Source organism: Lipomyces oligophaga, assembly GCF_038497815.1.
Source record: "Lipomyces oligophaga strain CBS 7107 unplaced genomic scaffold V1516scaffold_3, whole genome shotgun sequence".
Taxonomy (NCBI): Eukaryota; Fungi; Ascomycota; class Lipomycetes; order Lipomycetales; family Lipomycetaceae; genus Lipomyces; species [Lipomyces] oligophaga.
In genome coordinates, this window is record NW_027117787.1 from 1,572,998 (window position 1) to 1,592,095 (window position 19,098).

At 41.0% G+C, this 19,098-nt stretch overlaps 9 protein-coding genes and 2 non-coding genes across 11 annotated transcripts; 6 read left to right on the plus strand and 5 right to left on the minus strand.

The window, feature by feature from the left end:
- The first annotated feature begins 52 nt into the window (after nt 1–52).
- On the plus strand, nt 53–1,699 carry V1516DRAFT_673939 (uncharacterized protein). The gene is made up of 4 exons (XM_066921994.1): nt 53–375; nt 432–551; nt 601–647; nt 710–1,699. The coding sequence occupies exons 1-4, from the start codon at nt 143–145 to the stop codon at nt 1,567–1,569; spliced, it is 1,260 nt and encodes a 419-aa protein (XP_066778401.1). The 5' UTR covers nt 53–142; the 3' UTR covers nt 1,570–1,699.
- On the minus strand, nt 1,570–3,051 carry V1516DRAFT_673942 (uncharacterized protein). Its single transcript, XM_066921995.1, has one exon. The coding sequence runs from the start codon at nt 2,864–2,866 to the stop codon at nt 1,712–1,714; it is 1,155 nt and encodes a 384-aa protein (XP_066778402.1). The 5' UTR covers nt 2,867–3,051; the 3' UTR covers nt 1,570–1,711.
- V1516DRAFT_650106 (RNA polymerase II subunit A) lies at nt 3,037–4,048 on the minus strand. The gene is made up of 2 exons (XM_066920241.1): nt 3,208–4,048; nt 3,037–3,160 (listed from the first exon to the last, which is right to left on the minus strand). The coding sequence occupies exon 1, from the start codon at nt 3,957–3,959 to the stop codon at nt 3,297–3,299; it is 663 nt and encodes a 220-aa protein (XP_066778403.1). The 5' UTR covers nt 3,960–4,048; the 3' UTR covers nt 3,037–3,160; nt 3,208–3,296.
- A 100-nt stretch (nt 4,049–4,148) lies between these two features.
- On the plus strand, nt 4,149–5,982 carry V1516DRAFT_298218 (uncharacterized protein). The gene has a single exon (XM_066918874.1). The coding sequence runs from the start codon at nt 4,338–4,340 to the stop codon at nt 5,616–5,618; it is 1,281 nt and encodes a 426-aa protein (XP_066778404.1). The 5' UTR covers nt 4,149–4,337; the 3' UTR covers nt 5,619–5,982.
- Nucleotide 5,983: 1 nt separating this feature from the next.
- Nucleotides 5,984–6,947, plus strand: V1516DRAFT_298219 (uncharacterized protein). Its single transcript, XM_066918875.1, has 2 exons — nt 5,984–6,395; nt 6,449–6,947. Exons 1-2 carry the CDS (start codon nt 6,139–6,141, stop codon nt 6,633–6,635), a joined length of 444 nt encoding a protein of 147 aa, XP_066778405.1. The 5' UTR covers nt 5,984–6,138; the 3' UTR covers nt 6,636–6,947.
- Nucleotides 6,948–7,328: 381 nt separating this feature from the next.
- V1516DRAFT_t31 lies at nt 7,329–7,400 on the minus strand. The gene has a single exon. It is a non-coding gene; the product is annotated as a tRNA-Pro (tRNA).
- A 103-nt stretch (nt 7,401–7,503) lies between these two features.
- V1516DRAFT_t28 lies at nt 7,504–7,605 on the plus strand. Its single transcript has one exon. It is a non-coding gene; the product is annotated as a tRNA-Leu (tRNA).
- A 107-nt stretch (nt 7,606–7,712) lies between these two features.
- On the minus strand, nt 7,713–8,840 carry V1516DRAFT_673949 (Gar1-domain-containing protein). Its single transcript, XM_066921996.1, has 4 exons — nt 8,547–8,840; nt 8,395–8,495; nt 8,181–8,326; nt 7,713–8,123 (listed from the first exon to the last, which is right to left on the minus strand). The coding sequence occupies exons 1-4, from the start codon at nt 8,575–8,577 to the stop codon at nt 7,841–7,843; spliced, it is 561 nt and encodes a 186-aa protein (XP_066778406.1). The 5' UTR covers nt 8,578–8,840; the 3' UTR covers nt 7,713–7,840.
- A 108-nt stretch (nt 8,841–8,948) lies between these two features.
- V1516DRAFT_650119 (P-loop containing nucleoside triphosphate hydrolase protein) lies at nt 8,949–13,425 on the plus strand. The gene is made up of 3 exons (XM_066920242.1): nt 8,949–9,314; nt 9,373–12,140; nt 12,195–13,425. Exons 1-3 carry the CDS (start codon nt 9,014–9,016, stop codon nt 13,326–13,328), a joined length of 4,203 nt encoding a protein of 1,400 aa, XP_066778407.1. The 5' UTR covers nt 8,949–9,013; the 3' UTR covers nt 13,329–13,425.
- A 580-nt stretch (nt 13,426–14,005) lies between these two features.
- On the plus strand, nt 14,006–16,539 carry V1516DRAFT_685199 (uncharacterized protein; the record flags this gene model as incomplete). Its single annotated transcript, XM_066923602.1, has 2 exons — nt 14,006–14,044; nt 14,131–16,539. 2 exons carry the CDS (start codon nt 14,006–14,008, stop codon nt 16,537–16,539), a joined length of 2,448 nt encoding a protein of 815 aa, XP_066778408.1.
- Nucleotides 16,540–16,580: 41 nt separating this feature from the next.
- V1516DRAFT_673957 (uncharacterized protein) lies at nt 16,581–19,015 on the minus strand. Its single transcript, XM_066921997.1, has 2 exons — nt 18,947–19,015; nt 16,581–18,893 (listed from the first exon to the last, which is right to left on the minus strand). The coding sequence occupies exons 1-2, from the start codon at nt 18,958–18,960 to the stop codon at nt 16,691–16,693; spliced, it is 2,217 nt and encodes a 738-aa protein (XP_066778409.1). The 5' UTR covers nt 18,961–19,015; the 3' UTR covers nt 16,581–16,690.
- Nucleotides 19,016–19,098: the final 83 nt, after the last annotated feature.

The window sequence follows — 19,098 nt, forward strand, 5'->3', positions numbered from 1 at the left end:
TATGCTCTAACGGAAAGCCGCAGATTTTAGGAGAAAGAACTTAATCTTTATTGCCATATTACAGAAATTTCATTTCATTCATTTCATCTAGTTATATTACTCCGTCCTACCATCCATTTAATTGAAGGATCTGATATTCATTATGTCTGCTCCGCAAATGGAGAGTCTCAATATTCAATCTTCCGAACAAACGGTGACGCCCTGGGAAGTAGAGGGCGCCATTGTAGATGGAAAGGCTCAGGAAATTGATTATGACCGACTCATTGCACAATTTGGAACAAAAAAAGTCACTTCGGAAATTCTAGAGAGATTTGAGAAAGTCACTGGCTATAAGCCTCATCATCTCCTTCGTCGAGGAATGTTTTTCAGTGAGCGGTGAGCATATCTATTAGTTCTACAATGTTGGATAAAGGCTGACTATGCTTCCAAAGCGACTTGGATACAATATTGACTAGATACGAACATGGAAAACCATTTTTTCTTTATACTGGTCGTGGACCTTCTAGCGACAGCATGCATCTGGGCCATATGGTTCCATTCATGTTCACAAAGTGAGAGTAACTAATTATTTATTTTAACAGCTCTAATTAGGATTTTTAGATGGCTGCAAGACGTATTTGATGTTCCTTTAGTTATCGAGATGACAGGTGAGCAATATACTTGTTACCACTTTCTATTGTTCATATTCTAATAATTTTAATTATTTAAGATGACGAAAAGTTTCTGTTCAAGCAGAGCCTTACCATTGAGGACGTCAAGCGCTTTACAATTGAAAACGCCAAAGATATTATTGCAGTTGGATTTGATCCTAAGAAAACATTTATATTTTCTGATTTGCGAAATATGGGAGGGGCTTATTACGAAAATGTAGTCCGTGTATCACGTCAGATCACTCTCTCTACTGCGAAGTCAGTTTTTGGCTTTGGAGAGTCGGACAACATTGGCAAAATTCATTTTGCTTCTATTCAGATCACTGCAGCATTTTCTAATTCTTTCCCGCACATTTTTGGCGATCGGAAAGATATTCCTTGTCTTATTCCGTGCGCTATTGATCAAGATCCCTATTTTAGAGTCTGTCGAGACGTTGCTTTCAAGTTGCGGTATCCTAAGCCGTCTTTGATCCACTCGCGCTTTTTTCCTGCTCTTCAGGGGTCGCAGAGCAAAATGTCCGCATCCCTAGATTCCTCTGCTATTTTTATGACTGATACGCCAAAGCAAATCGAAAAGAAGATCAAGCGTTACGCCTTTTCCGGAGGCCGTGATACACTGGAAGAGCAGCGCAAGTTTGGCGGAAATCCGGACATCGATGTATCGTTCCAGTATCTCTCTTTTTTTGTCGACGATGATGCTGAACTCGAAAAAATTAGGTCAGATTATAAAGCCGGTAAATTGTTAACCGGAGAACTCAAAATCATATGCATTAGAGCCATCCAGGAATATGTGGCAGTTTTTCAGTCCAATCGTGCCATGGCTACTGATGAAATTGTCGAAAAGTTCATGTCTGCGCGAAAGCTCGAATGGGGATTACAGGAACGAAAGGTACCCGCCAAAAGTTCCGAAATAAACTAATTTTATGTGAAAGAGCAATTGTCCAAATTTCAATTAATATGTTTAACAAATATGAATTTTGAATCAAAAGTTCTACGGGTGCCAGGTGAAGCTAGTTTGAATAAATTGCAAAAAATATTATAAACTCCTATGCAGCCAACATCTAAAGAGATTCTTCCCAGGCTCCAGCTCGAAACCGATCACCAAGCTCTGCCTTCGCCGCTTCATACGCAGAAGGCACGAATTCACCACCTACGTCCAGGCCATCTAAAGCACCATTGTCACCCTGTAAATAATATGGCCCTTCCTTTATAAATTCCGTCTCAGCTTCTGTAATATCAAAGTCCCTGTGGACCATCCGCCCGTCCTTGACAATAACATCTCGGTCACGTAATTGACGCATCAGGGCGAGAAAAGTGCTGTCCTTGAATTTGTTTGTAGAATCAGCATTGAGAGATTCTAAAACCTCTCCAGCAATAGCTGCCAAACCATCGTCATTAGGAGCCGTATTATTTATAATAGCTTTGGAATTTTCAGGCGGAGGAAATACTCCAGATTCAACTCTCGAAACTGAGTTCAAATTTCCGTCTCGAACAGTAGTTGTTGAATCGACCGATACTTGGTTCATAGCTTCAATAATATCAAACATCTCATCAAATTTCTGATTCTGGTCAGCAAGAGCCAGTTGAAGAGTACTATGTCCTTCCACCAAATTTCCAGTTTGACTACCGATTGAAGTGAACCGTCTAGGAATTAGTCGCTGTTGCATATAATTATCGTGTTGTAGAGCAGAATTATTATGATAGGTGACTGGTAAGCTGGAGTGACCACCTGCTGAAGTAAATGATGTATCTGAGCTTTCAATCGTCTGTAAAAATTCATGATGCCAAGAGTTTGCTAAAGATATTGAATTAGTATTTATGGACTGAATTTTAATTGGATTAAGCCCTAATGCTTGTCCTGTCTCAGACAAGTTCGTTGCTCTGAGTCCCTGCGGTTGGCTATGAAAGCGATTCTGCTGACGTTCATGCTCTGACATCCAGTGCTCAGAATTGCTGAAATGTGATCGATCTCCCTGCCTAATAACCCAATTTGTAGAATCATAGGAACCAGATGTGAGACTGAGGAAATCTGGAAAATCTGAATCTGCCTTCTGGGCCTGCTCATCGGGAACCGAGCGGAAATGAGATGAAGGGTTAGATTGGTGCTCCAAGGACCCAGGAACAGTTCTCATTCGATCATCCTGAATTGACCTATCAGCTGCCGCGTGCTTTCTCAAAAGCGACACCGGCGTAGATGGTCCACAGGCAGCTTCCATATCTACAAAGAGAAAATCTTGAATCTCCAATTAAGTACTTGTGACGAGCAGTAGCAACTACGCACCGATCACCTAAATCAAGGGCTTAGAAACGGACTTCAATTACAAATAAAAAATGAACTAACCCTTTAGTGATGTTTAATATCCAAGTCCAAAATATAATAATTGTACGAGTGTGAGATTTTCGACCAGTTCACTTGTTTTCAGTCATGATGTCTATTCCTCGGTTCACTTGTATCAAATACTTAGGAAGCGATCATGTGATCATGTGATGCCTGGTGTGGGAGTTCTCAACTGCAATTGTTAAACAATTTACTAGCTACTCATTTTGGAAAACTGACAAATTTGTTGGTTGGATAAATTATACGATTAAATAATTTGACTAAAAACCAAACTCCAAACCCGAGATAGCACAATTTTAGCCTTTAACTTAAAAGTAGGTAACTGCATGAAGAACCGGAAATTTTGGAAATTCATCTTGCCATTGAGTCAATACATCCAATATAGAGTCAGAAAGATCGTGTCCCGGATCACTACTTTCTGAAGCATGTCGGGCAGTAACTGCTAGCAAATCAGCGAGACGTAAAATCGCCTTCCCTCCAATCGCTGCCTCTTCATGGTTGTCCTTGATATCTACATTAATAATATGAACGCAATGACTCAGTAATTCTCCCCGATTAAGAAGATCGTCACAAACAGCATCAAAACAACGTTCTTCGCACGTAATAACAACATCAAAAGTTTGCTTCTGTTCCTGCCATCGTTCTGGAGCTCGCTTGATCTTACGATTCCGATCAATCATGGCCAATACTCCATTTGCCGTATATAACCGTACATCTTTAGCGAATAGCTCATTATATATATCCTCATATGGAGTGCCAAACATGTAAATGTTTGGTTTGTCAATTGCAGATCCAGGTAAACGAACGGCTGAACCAGTGCCGAAGGAAGATACATTATACCCCGCATTCAGCAGTGTCTTATGTGCCTCCATCGATCGATTTTGATTCGATGCGCACACTGTACAAAATTTCAGACTTTCCATTATTAATAATGTACTCAGGATGCTGTATTGTTTGAATCCGTAAGCCATGAATTCCTATATTCAACTAGACCGGTTCGCATAACCTCTACATCACGTGATTGAGATTGTACCCGTGCCCTCGAGCTGCGGTCCTAAACATCGTGAATCGCTATTTGAAGTCACTCTGCGATAGAAGAGGGAACAAGCTACGCTGTTTTTGGTCTATTTAGCTGCATTTTTCCTACTCCTTTTGAATATTCTAGATTTCACAGTACCTAAAGTTTTGTATAATTAACTTATTTTATTCTCTTATCGTCTTGGTGCCGTGCTCTACGGCCAACTTTCGCCACGTCCTCGCCCCTAGGCTCTTCGCACGCGGACCTTGACGACGTTCCTCCGCCGCCTTACACCGCGCTGCCATCTCCTCACCTGTTGGCATCTTATCCTATGTACACAGTCAATGCGAACTCGGCTAATGCGGGGAATTCATCCACCCCAAGCCACTCGAACCCAGGAATCATTACTCAAGTATCTGCCAATTCGGCGTCATTTTTCTCTTCGCATGATGTCTCTGGTTTTGGGCACGCCCCAGATTCAATAATCACCGTCGATGCGCGTGGGCAGAAATTCCATCTTCGCAGAGATGAGCTGATGTCTTTACCGGAATCAGTACTTCTGTGCTTATTTCCAAACGGCATATTTATCGACGGCCAGGGACAAATGGTCACAACTCTCTCCGGAGCGGACTCTGTTACTGTCGATTTCTCTCCAATCTGCTTTGAATATGTACTTTCCACTTTCAGAAACGTCTCATCCGAATCAAAGAGGTCGACTTCTGGTTCTCCGAACATACCTTCGGGACTTAGTCTCTCCTCATCTCCTGCGTCGATTCTGGCTGCAAGACCCTCCATTATTGTTCTACAAGAGGATTTGGATTATTTCGTTGTTCCACCGTCAAAGATTGCACATAAGGTGCCAGATGTCGTATCTCATGCCTTTATTCAAAAGACACCTTCATCTCCTTCCCCACCGCCTGCTTCGCCAGCCCCTGCTGGCCGTTTTTCTCGGATATTTCATGGCTCTATACGGCGTGCATCCCTCGATCGAGACTCTGTTATTTCGCGTTCGAGCCATTTCACGCGCGATGTAGCTATTGTACTACCTGAACCTTATGATATTGAGCATCCAGAGAAATTTGTACCTGAGTCTCCAAACTATGCAGATATGGTCGCCCTCAAGCTTGGAGTAGGGGCTAAACTTTTGGCTGAAAAGGGTATATTTGCTGCCCTAAAACGTTTGCGACAAATCACTTCAGATCCGGCGTTAACATCGGAGTCCTTACCACATGGAGAAACACCAGATCATCTTAAGTCAGCTGGTACAGCGGAAAAACATCTTTTAGATATGCTGTGTTCTTCTGGCTTCACCATCACGGATGAGTGGGGCTTTAGAGAGAGAGAGCCTGGAAAGACTATTATTTCATCGCTTGCTTTGGTTCGTTTATTGGCAACGGTTCCAAGTCCGGCTACGTCCAGTTCTCCGTCTACTTCAGTTTCTCCGAATCCAATGGCACAGAAGCTTCTACTGTTCTGGCGTAAACCAGCACGAAAATGCTGGTGGGATCAGGTGGTCATGAAAGGTATCGAAGGTTTTGATCCTGAAGTTGAAGTTAAGGTCCATATTCGACGGATGTGGACTCTCGAGTTATCAGTAGTGGGATCTCTATGAGTGAACTTTTCCTAGGTTAATGCAGGATGATTTATTACTGAATTTTGGTTATCAGCTGGCTGAAATTATTAAGGCATGAGGTGTATTATGCATTTTGTTTCATTGATGTGTGCTTTGGGATATTTTGTTTGGGTCGGTGTCAGTTGCATGCAATTTGTATTGTTTCTGTTTTTACTTTTGCTTGAAGTGTTCGCATATTTGACTTTTACTTAATATTCTATTGAATCTGATTTTGACTATTCGAGCTTTCTTAAGTTAAACCCCCATTTTGCTTCTTGTAATGTCTCCTCTTCCTCATACAGGCGTGATTTGAAATGAATTCTATTGGTTGGTTTAAGTCATCTTCTGTATCAATACCATTGTCTAGTCATACTGTAGAAGTTTAGCCACGCTTCACTGTAAAATCTCAAGAATTTCAAATCACATGATAAATTTGGTCATATTCAAGCCGATCGATTTCAGCTTATAGGAATTGGGTGCAACTTTACTCGGCAATATAATAAATATTATTAGGCGAATAATGTCTTACAACAATATTGGATTATCTACTCCTCGTGGAAGTGGAACTAGTGGCTTTATCCAGTCAAATAAGGCACATATCCACAAACGACGTTACGATCCGCTGACAGCACGGCGATTAGCTGAGAAGGACAATGATTTGGAAATTCGAAGAGAAATAAGAAAGCAGCCAGCTGACAAAGGCATCGAGTTACATGATAAAGCAAGAAATATCGAAGTTAAATGTATGGAGTTTCGCATCAAACTTGAGGACAAGCAGTAAGTTAGTTTTGATTTATGTTCATATCGAGTTCTAAAGCCATATTGAAAAGGGAAAGAGAAGATGAAATAGAAAGACAGGTTAGTGAGCTACGGAAGAAGCTGCTTATTGAAGCTCAAAGAGAAACTCCACCTGCTGTTCGCGGTTATCGTAACTTGCGCAACTCACGCGACTTTCAGCGTTCAAGAAGGTCAATAGATCGCTACGGTGGACACACAAGCTCTCGTAACGCTCAATAAGTAAATATCCTATAAGTTCAAGCTCAAGATGGTTATTACAAAATCCTGATATTGCACATGTGTATTCTCTTGTATCTTTGATTGGCTGATTCAATAAGATGAACTTCGTATTCGACCTCAATATGTGCTAATAGATGGCGACAGACTACGCTCTAGATAGTTGCGAGCTTCTATATTTTTGAGCATCTTCTAATTTTACGACTATTCGTTGTATGGGCCATTAGTAACATCAGCTATTTCAACTCGTTTTGTGTCAAGTCTCCCAAAATCTATTTCGATTTTATCTACGGGAGTCGAAAAGATTTGTCGGACTTCATTTATTGATGTTATTGACGTCGTTTTAGACTATGTTGAATCTGCAAATACTTTTCTGATTTCGTCGAAATTATTTTTGCTGAAGAATTAGTAAAATGTAACACTTATCTACTGTTAAATTTTTTGGCTTTAAACTTTTCTTCTCTTTTCTCTTGGTAATACTTTTAGACGGTGCTGTAAGCTTTTAAAGCTTGTGTACATAATCAATATACAGATCGTTCGATCACGTTATATCGAATTAAAATGCCGAATGAATAAAACCATTGTGAGACTCATTGCACCCATTATTCTAGATCGAGCTCCCGTTATCAATGCAGTTGAACTGAATCTATGATGAATGTCTTAAATTCAAAGATTTGGAAACTTGACCAAAAAAAAGGGCCGAGCAGGGAATTGAACCCTGGACCACTCGCACCCAAAGCGAGTATCATACTACTAGACCACACGGCCTTAATTTATGTTTGATAAACACAAGATAGACCCTAGTGCTGTAAGCTTATTAAGCGGTAATTCAACCTTAGGTATCAGAAAGTGGAGCAATATTACTAATTATGGGAGTGTGGCCGAGTGGTCTAAGGCGCCCGCTTCAGGATCTTACGGAAGATTGTGTTTGCTGGTCTCGCAAGAGGCGTGAGTTCGAACCTCACCGCTCTCATTTATTTTTCGTAAATGATATTACAAAATGAATCTACAAATGAGATATCCCGGATAGTTTTGGACAAATTTTGACAATTTTTTTCTCGAGCTCTAAAGATTGGAATGTTTAGTAAGATATTTTATTTCAATTGATATTAATATAATGTAAACGTTCAAACATAAACAAAAAAATATACAATAGCAAGCTAATTAATATTCTCCCATACTAACCTCAATGTCCAACCAATTTTAAATCAGCGCCCTCCTCTAAAGCTTCCACGAGAACCACCACGACTGCTAAACCCGCCTCCTCGACTACTACCTCCTCGTCCTGCAAAATTACCACCGCGACTACCAAATCCCCCTGCAGATCCGCCACGATTTCCTCTGAAACCTCCCCTACTACCTCCACCGCGAGACATACCACCGCGACTACCTCCTCTAGGACCGCCTCTGGAACCACCTCGAGCACCACCACGACCACTAATCTTTTTCGCAGGCTTGGAACCGGGGGGGGGCTTAGGTTTAGGAAGAAACCTGATATCCTCGTCAGTAATTTGCCGTAAATGTATTAATTTCGAGCCAAAATCATACCTTTCCAGGGGTAACAATTTATCCGGTCCAATATAAAATTTATCACCACTCTTGAAAGAAGTAGCAACAATTCCTTCCTGAGGTTTTACCGTAAAGTAGACTTCGTTAATAGGCCCAAGAATTTCATCAATCTTGCCAATCGCAGTCTATCGAAATGGTGTTAATGCAGCTTAATCGTGCGGTATCACTGAAATCAAGACATTCCTTAACGCACCTTATTTTCTAGATATATGGGCGCATTGAAGTAAGGGACTTTTGGATTTACTGATTGACAGACTATGTCACCTTCACTGGCATGCAAAAATGTTCCCATTTCTATTATTAGTGGTTAGATCTGCTAATTCGATACTAATTCGAGCACCTTACCAAGTACAGTGTCTGGAGGCCCAAAATTCATTGGTGCTCCTACACGACCACCTGAGCTCACGCGTTAACACAGTGGATATTAAACTAGACGCACATTTTAACTTACCTCGTCCTCCTCCGCGGCCACCATATCCTCCGCGACCACCTCTGCTCATTCTTTATTTCAAACTTTGACAAGCTACTGCAAAAGCTCTTGAAAAAGATTATTACTCAAATTATATCTAGATCAAATGTTGAGAAACTTAGTTCAACACTTCCCAAACACCGAGGCACTATTAGAAAATACCTTTTAAATTTTTCAGCGCGAAGTTTTCGTTAGTTAGATGATCAAGACTTGACCTAACCCATGCGATTTAGAGATGCATTTCAATCTCCCAGCATTTAAAACTTAGCACCATTGATGTGCTCGAATAAGAGATTAGATTAATACATGTTAATTGAAAGGACAGATATACCTAAGCACATAAATGATTGGGCTAGCTTATTCTCCCACACTTGAAGATCTGTATGTATCTGAGTGGACATTGATCGCGAACAAGAACTGGCTTGCTCGCCCAAAAGTCAGATTCAATGAAGATCTAGTCACTACAATATATAGCAATTTGGAGAGCAAATCATTTTGCGCAGAATCTTTACTTATATTGAATCATTTGCAATTTTTAGAAAAATGCTTGTGGCCTAATTGGAAGTCTGGATCATCGGATTCCCACGCCATGCTGCTATTCATTATGATTGTAGTGAAGCGAAGAAGAGCGGAGTTAAACTGGGGTATGTTTATATGCGGATAATATTAAGTTAAAAAATCTAGTTTGACAATTTATTATAGACTTATTTGCGAAGAAAGCTGATTTTTTCAGCGAGCTTACGTCAAAAGCTCTTTCCTTCTCTTTAGACAAGACTTCTGGAGAACTATCGTATCCTGTTATATGCATCTCTGAATTTATTGGATTGCTATTTGAATCGCTTCAAGTGCCAATATGTCGGCAAAGCTGTGCTTCATTGGTTTCTATTTACACGTGGGATTGGATCGATCAACCGGTTCGTGAAGTTCTCTTCCAGCAGCACCCTCAATTAAAGAAATCATTCCGAGCGATGACCAAACGATACGAAGCAGCTGATGAGCTTCAGAAAAGCAAGATGAAGACTGAAGGTTATTGGCTCACTACTACGTTAATGACTTTATTGAGTTACGCATATCAGTATAGCAGTAGAAAGGACAGTTCAGCGGTAGTACAATATGCGACTAGCGTCGTTGAAAATTTGATCACTATTCTTTCTCAATTACCTACTCGAAGGTTTACGAATAGTGTGATTAAATGCATGAATTTTAGTGTTGCTTTTAAATTATCGCCCTTATATCAAGCGCCACCAAATCAGAAACTTCGGAAGCTTTTCGAGATTTTTGAGAAATATCATAAATTTGAGATTGAGGATTTCACGGGTACCATACCATCAGAGGATGAAGTATTTGAGTTAAGATCGGCTGCAGTGTTGAAGTTTCAAAAAATTGCTTTAGATCAGTTCAAAGATAAGCTTTATATTTTGGCTTTGTCCAATTACGGATATGTAAGTAATTATGCAAATCTTATTGAGTCGTTGAATACTCTCTCAGATGACGAATTGAGTAAATTATGCAAATTGCTATTAATTTCAATCAATCATTTTGAGGACAGCCCGTTTCAGATACCTTGTGGAAGACGGCTTCTAACAGAGCTCATATTGGATAAATTGGCTTGCAGCACTTCCTTGGATAAGACTTTTGATCTTTTTCCCACAGCAAGGTCTTTCAATATTCTTGCTGACTTGTTGATGAATCTGGATCTTTCAATTGAATGTATCCCCGCTCCAAAACTAGGGGTCCAGTTTATTTCAGTTTCTGATTTGTTACAGAGGCTATTTGAACTGGAATGGCTAGAGTCATTCTACAGAATTATGGAGCTACTATTGTCAACAGCAAAGCGATTGAACTTGCAATATCCATCTAAATCTACTAATTCTCGAGGATATTCTAAAATGGCTCAGAAACTGACTGAAGGGCCTTCAATCATCCAAGTTGGAGAACCGTTAATAGGCGAATCGGTTCCAGCTTATGTGAGTGCTTCTATTAGTATATCGCTTGATGGTATTCCAATCGAGGATATCCATGCTTGGGATTTGATTAAACAGGGTGATATTGTGTTTCTCGTATCTCTCCAACAAGGAAATCCAAGAAGCAAATCTGAGCTTGAAAAGCTTGGCATCAAACGTGTCTACTCTGCCAAAGTTACCGGTACTTCTTTTAATAATAAGGTCTCAGAAGTGCAAAAAAATGTCTCTTTTCAAAAACAAGGTAATAGGCACTCTGATCGTCGAACTATTGTGCTTAACCTTGATCCATGTGCTTATGCCCGCGACAAAGACGGAATTTGCTCTGATGTCAATTTCATTATCCGAGGAAGCCAGTCAGAAAACAATTTCTATCCGATTCTTGAGAATACAAAAGAACTTTTAGATACCAAATTTAAGGGACTTCCAGACTGGTTTATTGATGTCTTTCTAGGCTACGGTGATCCTATGGCTGCTTCGTATTGGAATCATCCCAACAAAATGGATTGGGTTGATATGAATGATACATTTCTGGATTGGAATCATCTTTCGACAAGTTTTAATGGGTCAGCTGTATGTCTTGACATGCGCGACACAGAAACTTTTTTACCTCCTTTTGCCCTCCGTAAAGTCACACGCGAGATCACTGGTCATCCGAATCCTCAGAAGCGACTTCGCAATAACTCGATGAATAGGGAAAGGCTCATCGAAGAAGAAATAGTAGTAGAGGTTATTTCTCGACCTGTCAAAGACATGGGCCCCTTTCATACTGATGGCCGAAAGCGGAATTTGATCCATTTCACAGGTAACCAGATTGAAGCAATTTTTTCTGCTACGCAGCCCGGTTTATCAGTTATAGTCGGACCGCCAGGTACTGGAAAATCTGATGTTGCTGCGCAGGTTATTAGCAATATTTATCATAATCACCCGGATCAACGTACATTGATCGTGACGCACAGTAAAGAAGCGCTAGATCGTCTATTTGAAAGAATTGCAGCGTTGGACATTGATGAATGTCATTTATTACGGTTAGATGGAGATGAGAATTTGCAGACGTCAGAATTCCGATTAGGACGAGCCGAAAACATACGAGCTCGTAGAGCTACCCTTTTAGACATGGTTAAAAAGCTTGCTGTCTCTGTTGGAGCGCAAAGCTCGCCTTATGAATCGTGTGCCACAGCAGAGTCATTTTACAAAGTTTTTGTAGAGCCAGTGTGGCGGGGTTTTAAAGTCTTGGGATTTTCTGATGTAAAATCATTGGCTTTATCATTTCCTTTCACAAACTATTTTGTCGATGCACCTCAACCGTTATTCAATGAGAATAGTCACTCGTTGGAAGAGGCGGTAGAAATTGCTGATGGATGCTTCAGACATATTAAGAAGCTATTTCATGAAATTGAAGAAATTCGACCCTTTGAACTTCTCAGTAGCTCTGAGAGTGTTTATGACTACTTATTAACGCGGGAAGCAAGAATCATCGCGATGACGTCTACCTATGCGGGCGTAATGGTAAGTGCTGTGGAACTTTGAAATTTTGAACAAAAATTAGCTAATGATAAATAGCAACAGAAAATTTCTAACTCTAGCTTTCGCTACAATAATCTCATATTTGAAGAGGCAGCTCGATTTAGCGAACTAGAAAGCTTTCTTCCATTGTCCTTGCAAGGAAATGAGTCGGAAAGACTGCAAAGAGTTATAATGATTGGGGATCATTATCAAAGTCGACCTATAATTCAAAGTGAAGTGCTTAAGAGACACAGCAATCTCGATCAGAGCTTATTTCAGCGATTTATTAGCATGGGAGTGCCTCATATTATTCTAGATTCCCAGGATCAGGCTAGATCACAAATAGTACAGCTATATAGCTGGAGATATCCTGTGACGATTAAAAACTTGCCTCGTGTGATTGAAGGTGAAGAGTATAAAACTGCTAATGCCGGATTTCGACATGTCGTGCAATTTATTAACGTCGAAGATTTCAAGGGAAAGGGGGAGACAGAGCCGGCGTCAGGACTGGTTCAAAATTTGGGGGAGGCAGAATATGCTGTCGAGTTATACATGTATATGCGACTATTAGGATATGATTCTTCAAAGATCACGATACTTACCCCAGAGGTTGGCCAACGAGAATTGATCAAAAATATTCTTGTTTATCGATGCTCTGACAAAGTCCTGTTTGGAATGCCACACTCTGTTTCAACAATAGACCAATATCAGGCAATACAAAATGACTATGTCATTGTGTCTCTAGTAAGAACAAAGATTTTAGGAGGATTGCAGGACAGCAGAAGAATGACAGCCATATTCTCTCGCGCTCGGTTAGGGCTGTATGTTCTTGGAAGAAGAGAAATTCTTAATTGGAGCTGGGAAGCTCGAGAGTTCCTAAAGCAGTTTAAACCGTTTGAAACTGAGGATGACTGTTTAGAGCTCGTGGTAAAGGAGATGTACCCGACTCAGCGCAGGGTCAACGAACTTAATGATGAAGATGTTGTCCGAATGATTTCGGTCGAGCATCTCGGTGAATTCGTTCGCGAAATGACTCAGAGAAAGCTAGAAGTTCTCCAGAATCTCAGTAAAGCAGAATGCGACAGAACATTTCTCGAGGATACCGTTGAAGATGAATCACATAATGAATCAGATGCTGAAGCTGATTTTGAGGACGATAGTGAAATTGAGGAAGATCTAGATGAAGCGTAACCAATTGCTTTCCCAAATGGGGACTGATTAAGATGTTCAGCCAATTCGTGTTAAAGTTTTTATAGCAATGCAGAATTTATTTACTTTAGATTAGTTCACAAAATTCTAAAATCTATTCTCTCTTAAAGTTCCATGGCTAGTTTACTCCATTCTACTTGTGCAGTTTAATACGAGTTTTTGGGTAATGAAATGGGTGCAGCAAAATCAAATAGGAAAAAACGAGCAACTCAGGGACCGAACGTGTGGCTCGCTCAACTTCAAGCTTAAAACTTGGTTGGGAGTTAGACCGCGTCGTCGAACGAAAGGTCCGCGGAGATTGTTATGAATAGACAAATACCTATCGTCCTTATGTTCTACGGTCAGCCCTAGATTTTGCGAAATATTCTGTGTTTCGGTTACCGTTTGTTGTGGTCGTTATTTAGACAGTCAACCGAGCGAAGTCCGCTGCAAGACGATATCTACTCTAGACTAACTTGTCTAGAATTCATTTACTCTTCACTTGATCTTTCGCTCCTCCAGATTCACGAGGCCAGCTGCTAGCTACCTTGAGTAGGCAAACTAGCAACAACTGATAGTTTGCGAGTTGTATCTACACAGGTGCACTGATTTAAACGTATATTTGCCTGAGATGATCAACACTATACATTATCACAAAGATCTATGATATAGTACGGACAATGGCATTGCCGGAGTCCAACAGTAGCTCAACGCGTGCTGTAAGTTACTGTTCATTTGTGGAAAATATTTTTGCTACTCTTGAGCCCGTTACCACGTCTTGAGTTATTATACTAAATTTGCTTAGTGCGACTCTTGTCGATCCCGCAAGATCAAATGCGATCGCAAAGAGCCATGTATGCAGTGTACTTTGCGCGAGGTCATTTGTGTCTTTTCGACGCGCAAGAAACGAAAGCGACGAGTCGCTTCTGCAAGAATTTCTACTATTCCGCCCAACTTGATTGGCTCACCTAGCTCTGAAAGCCAGGCTCAATCTTCTTTCTCTTCTACTGTAGCAGCCCCAATTGTCCTTGATCCTTCTCCATTTCTTCCAGCTTCCGGATCCTCTTCATCTCAGTCCGAGCCTTTTTTCCAACTGCCCACTCTCATCTCTTCTGATCAGGCAGAATTAATTCCTGCCTCTCGTGAGCTCTCATCTAGAACATTAGAGCGGAATCGTCTCACTGAAATTGAATATCATTTTGAGCAAATATCTGCGCTACTGGACCAGCAAAGGAATATGGGTACCTCTTCAGGAACTGATCGTGCTCAAAAGTTATATGCCGAGCTTGTCACCAAGGCCAATGATAGCCTTCGCACTTTGGAACCTTCTGTATCCGCTCAGCTCCCACCTTTACTTTCGCAACATATTAGTAACAACGCAGCTCAGATCACACCTCATCAGATCTCCAACTCTCCACCTGCACAGCCGGCGACTTCGCCAAGCGAAAAGCTTGATTGGTCCAATGATTTAGTTGATCGATCTAAATTTGGTTTATCAGAGGAAATTGCTGATTTCCTAGCTATCGAATCTCATAAGCCATATATTCCTGAACCCAGTATTGGAGCTGACTTGCTACAATACTTCATTTCAAATCTGATTCATGATGAATGTCATATCAGCTTGCCGCTAGCCACTTCTATTCGTGATTCGATTTATTCTGCGGAATTTTTAAACGATAAGTATTTCATCCAAAAACTGGTTTGTGCGTCATTCATGATGATTCAATCACTTCATTCTAAAGATATGGTTTCGGTCGGCGAACTTCCTCTTGCAGAGGACGGATGCTCGATTGAAAGTAATCTGGTTCGAAATATATTTTTAATAATGCATAGTGCCTGGGTTTTATTTATTCCTTCTTTAATTAATGTCCAGGCGCTTTATCTAGCGGCTATTTCAGCGCAGCAAATTACGAATCCTGGGTTGTGTTGGATTATTATTTCGTATGCTGCTCGACACTGTCTTGATCTTAAATTAAATTTACGAACAAGTGGATCTGTCATGCAATCAACTTCGGGATCAGGTATTGGTGGTTCACTTAAATCAGGAATTGATGCGGGAATGGCGTATTCTTCCACAGTCACGGCACAAAGTGAGCGAATAAGGCTTTTCTGGTCATGTTTCGTGCTAGACAAAGTTTTATCATTAACTTTTGGTCGGTCTCCTACATTCCAAACCAAAGAATGCTCAATCGAACGTCCCCCTCATATGCAATATGACCCAACAGACCCATTTTCTTTTGGTTATAATAAGTTTTGCCAAGCAATTGGAATTGCGTTTATGCACGATGCAATCTATACACGATTATATTCTGCTTCGGCCGAATCGGAACTGGCATTAGTTGGCCCGGAAGGTTCGTATGCGCGAACCGAGAGAAGAGGTGCTGTAGTGAAACAGCTTCACGCGGAGGCTGATTTTTTGTTAAAGGGCAATATGGAGTGGATTGATAGTGTACGAATGTCCGGATATCCGCGTTGTGAAGATATTGCTCTTAAGCTGGCTACGAAGTTGAATTACTCTCATCGAGTGTGTTTGACCATGATCCATCGCGTTCAGTCATCTTCCTCAGCTGAGTCAAAGGAGATATATATTCGCGTCTCGCGAGAAGCTCTGCTACTTTTTGAGCAGATCCTTGATCCATTACCGTCAGGTTGTCTACGATCAGCGGCGACTTCCTGGGCACTTGTATTTCAGCCATTTGCGCCATTTTTTGGCGTTTTCAACGCAATCGCCGATGACGGTTCCGGTATTGGACGGGATGAGCTGGATCTGCAAACACTCCGCAGCATTACATTTGAGCTGAGTCGCTTAGACAAGGAGACTGATCGAAGTGGAGTTATTCGCCGATTATTCAACTTAGCGAGCGAGTTCACCGAGGTTGCATCAGAAATTCTTAATATTCGAAAAGGCAATATACAAGAGCCTAATTCTCTTGGTTCTGAGGTATTCAAGACCGACCACAGTTTTTACAGTGTACCAAGAGCTGCATCGTCGTCTTCTTCAATTGCCACAATGATTGATGAACCGACAACAGTCCCGGCTATCTCCTCTCGTAGAGAAGAATTTGACACAGAACTGTGTCGAACATCATATTCTGAGGCTGCAAGACAGCCGACATTGCCTTCATGGCTCGAATTTCTCGCGGACGATATAACGACAGGCTGGCTCGGCCCAGAAGCCGAAGATAGTGGCAGTGGAGATGTTGTCGAGCTATAGGAGTTTTAACTTGAGATATTTGCAGAGTTAGTATATGTAACTACTTATAAGGTCGATAGCCGCATTGAATAATCTATTTACAAAAAGGAAAGCATTGAGTAAACTAGTAATAGAGACAAATAAAAACCACGAATACTTATGATAATGCAAATTAATGTGGTTTTGTAACCTTCGCTATCTGCTTTAGGCTATGAGTCAAGATCGATTCGTCCATGTCTGACATGAGAATCTCAGGGACAAGTTCTTCAGGAAGAGACTTTAATCTTCTACAGCCCCGAGAGACTGGATCATAAAACGAATGGGAGCGCTCAAATTTCGTAACAGGCCGTATACCAAGTGCACGTGCGAGTATGTAATGCTGCTTCCAGGATCCCAGAGGTTCCATATTGGTGTCGGGTGTAGGGACGTACTTCTGTATTTTGTCAGATGAAAGTGGCCAGCATAATTGCTCAGAGCATGACTTCCACAGAGAAGCTGCTGCATTAGTTTCCGGACCCAGAGGATCTGAAGAAGGATCATCCGCGTAAAATCGATACGATTCCAAACAGTTGGAAGTAACACGAGAGCTCGCCAATGGAAAAGTCTGTTTGATCGAAGAAATAATGTCCTCGTGTTTGCGAAGCTCGGAAAACCATTCCAGTTTGGATTGAAGTAATAATTGTGTATGGCGGAGCAAAGGCAGCTCATGTTTGGTTAGTTGAGTATGAATCATGTTCAAGACGGTGGTAAGATTTCCATGAAATCTTGAGCAAAGAGCACCGTGAAATAGATGGTGAAAGGTCAGAGAATCTGGACGAACATTGAAATGTGAAGTGAGACTAAAATAAATTCCTAGTAATACATCCAATCTTCCCTTTTTGACGTCTTGACGGAGTAAATTGTTCAGCGTCCGGGTATTAGGCCTTAGACCAGGATTGTTCGAAGCCATGTATACCGTGAATTCAAATGCTTGACGGGTATCTTCTTTGGCAAGAAAGTCTACAACTATATTCAATGTTGTCTGATCGCAAATCGAAAGACATATGTTAGAAATGACGTACGAAAGATAAGATGGATCCACAAATTCACAGGATTCAATTGCTAGTCCTTGTAGAAAGTATTCGTCAATTGACAACCCCTGTAGTCGAGCTTGTTTTAAGACCTCCAACTTATACTTCAGGCCTGGAGTGGCTCTAAATATTATATACCATGTCAACTGATCGGCAGCTATGCCTCGTTGAATCATTGTCATCAGCCATTTTTGCATGTATTTCATATCACGAGTAAACACCGCAAGATAAAGAATTTGATTGAACAAATTCACATCAAGCTGAATCCCAGAAGCTATCATGGACTTGTATAACTCCAAAATGGCGGATGTATCCGTTGTTTTCGCAAAAAAGTATAGTGCATATCGATATACTAGTTTCTTTTGGTGATCACTCATTCCTGAGGCTGAAGAGAGTGCACTCACTGTTAGCTTGACGAGATCTGAAACAGATTTATCTAATGAACCTCCTTCAAATGACATGAAGACTAATGAAGCCAGGGATCTCGCATAATTTGGTAATTCGGCTGGTCGATGAGGAAAAGCCGGAACGCTATGTTTTGATAAACTGCGATTGCGAAACATCTGGCGCACAAGAGATTTGGGCGTCAGCAAGGGAGATTTTTCATTTTTGTCCAGACAAGAAGAAGCTATGATCAGCTTGATACAGAGCAGAACATTATCTTCGACATATTGCTTCTGGCCGGTCAATTGAGCAATTTCCATCGTCTGGGCAGCTTCTTGAAAGAGAAGGAACCGATCACTGTCTTGATCCTGTGAAGATACAGATGCAAAAGAATTACTTTTTCTACTAGCATGTTCCAGATCCGCATCTTCTTTTGCAACTGGAGACATCGGCGGAAGAGTAGTATCGCTGATAAATTTTCGCAAGCCCACCAGATCCACAGTTTCGGAGGGTCCATACTCATTGCGCGCCCGAGCAAAAGCCATTCGACGGCGCCACTTTGAATAAGCAGGATTGTCGACAGGCAGTTTCCTCACCCTTTTTGCGGCCAAAACCTCGAACGCACCAAATATAATATCCTGGATTTCATTGTCGTAATCGTCTAATATTGGATTAAAAGCCTTCAATGAGTCATTATTAAAATAACAGATCCGGTTGTCCACAATATTCTTGATTCGGGGATTCGCTTTCCAAAATTCAGATAAAAAGCTATCCGTACCAGCGGGCTTTCTCTCTATATCATTAATCTTCAATTCCTTTGCCCTTGAACTGATTCGTCTAAAATTCCTGTATGACGAGCCTAGATTTAAGTAGCCGGATCCGAGACTCCAGACTGAGTCTTTAAATTGACCAGTCAAAGGACTAGAAATACTTCGTGTTAGAAATTGTAAACACAATTTATTCATTAGTCTGACATTAGTGCTTTCATTATTTCGCTCTCATTCTGTATCAAATTATCATCGCAGATTCTAATTTGTTGCGTCAGCTGCGGATGGATAAATGGTTATGCACTAGCGTTGCACGATTATGTATCAGTCACGTGGAAAGTACCATCAATTACCTGTGC

Coding starts and splice junctions, on each gene's coding strand:
- V1516DRAFT_673939 (XM_066921994.1), top strand. CDS start 143: ATGTCTGCTCCGCAAATGGAGAGTCTCAATATTCAATCTTCCGAACAA. Junction 376..431: donor GGAATGTTTTTCAGTGAGCG/GTGAGCATATCT, acceptor ATGCTTCCAAAG/CGACTTGGATACAATATTGA. Junction 648..709: donor TTTAGTTATCGAGATGACAG/GTGAGCAATATA, acceptor TAATTATTTAAG/ATGACGAAAAGTTTCTGTTC.
- V1516DRAFT_673942 (XM_066921995.1), bottom strand. CDS start 2,866: ATGGAAGCTGCCTGTGGACCATCTACGCCGGTGTCGCTTTTGAGAAAG.
- V1516DRAFT_298219 (XM_066918875.1), top strand. CDS start 6,139: ATGTCTTACAACAATATTGGATTATCTACTCCTCGTGGAAGTGGAACT. Junction 6,396..6,448: donor ATCAAACTTGAGGACAAGCA/GTAAGTTAGTTT, acceptor CATATTGAAAAG/GGAAAGAGAAGATGAAATAG.
- V1516DRAFT_650106 (XM_066920241.1), bottom strand. CDS start 3,959: ATGGCTTACGGATTCAAACAATACAGCATCCTGAGTACATTATTAATA.
- V1516DRAFT_298218 (XM_066918874.1), top strand. CDS start 4,338: ATGTACACAGTCAATGCGAACTCGGCTAATGCGGGGAATTCATCCACC.
- V1516DRAFT_650119 (XM_066920242.1), top strand. CDS start 9,014: ATGATTGGGCTAGCTTATTCTCCCACACTTGAAGATCTGTATGTATCT. Junction 9,315..9,372: donor AAGAGCGGAGTTAAACTGGG/GTATGTTTATAT, acceptor AATTTATTATAG/ACTTATTTGCGAAGAAAGCT. Junction 12,141..12,194: donor CTACCTATGCGGGCGTAATG/GTAAGTGCTGTG, acceptor AATGATAAATAG/CAACAGAAAATTTCTAACTC.
- V1516DRAFT_673949 (XM_066921996.1), bottom strand. CDS start 8,577: ATGAATTTTGGGCCTCCAGACACTGTACTTG. Junction 8,327..8,394: donor CCATATATCTAGAAAATAAG/GTGCGTTAAGGA, acceptor CCATTTCGATAG/ACTGCGATTGGCAAGATTGA. Junction 8,124..8,180: donor AAATTGTTACCCCTGGAAAG/GTATGATTTTGG, acceptor CGAGGATATCAG/GTTTCTTCCTAAACCTAAGC.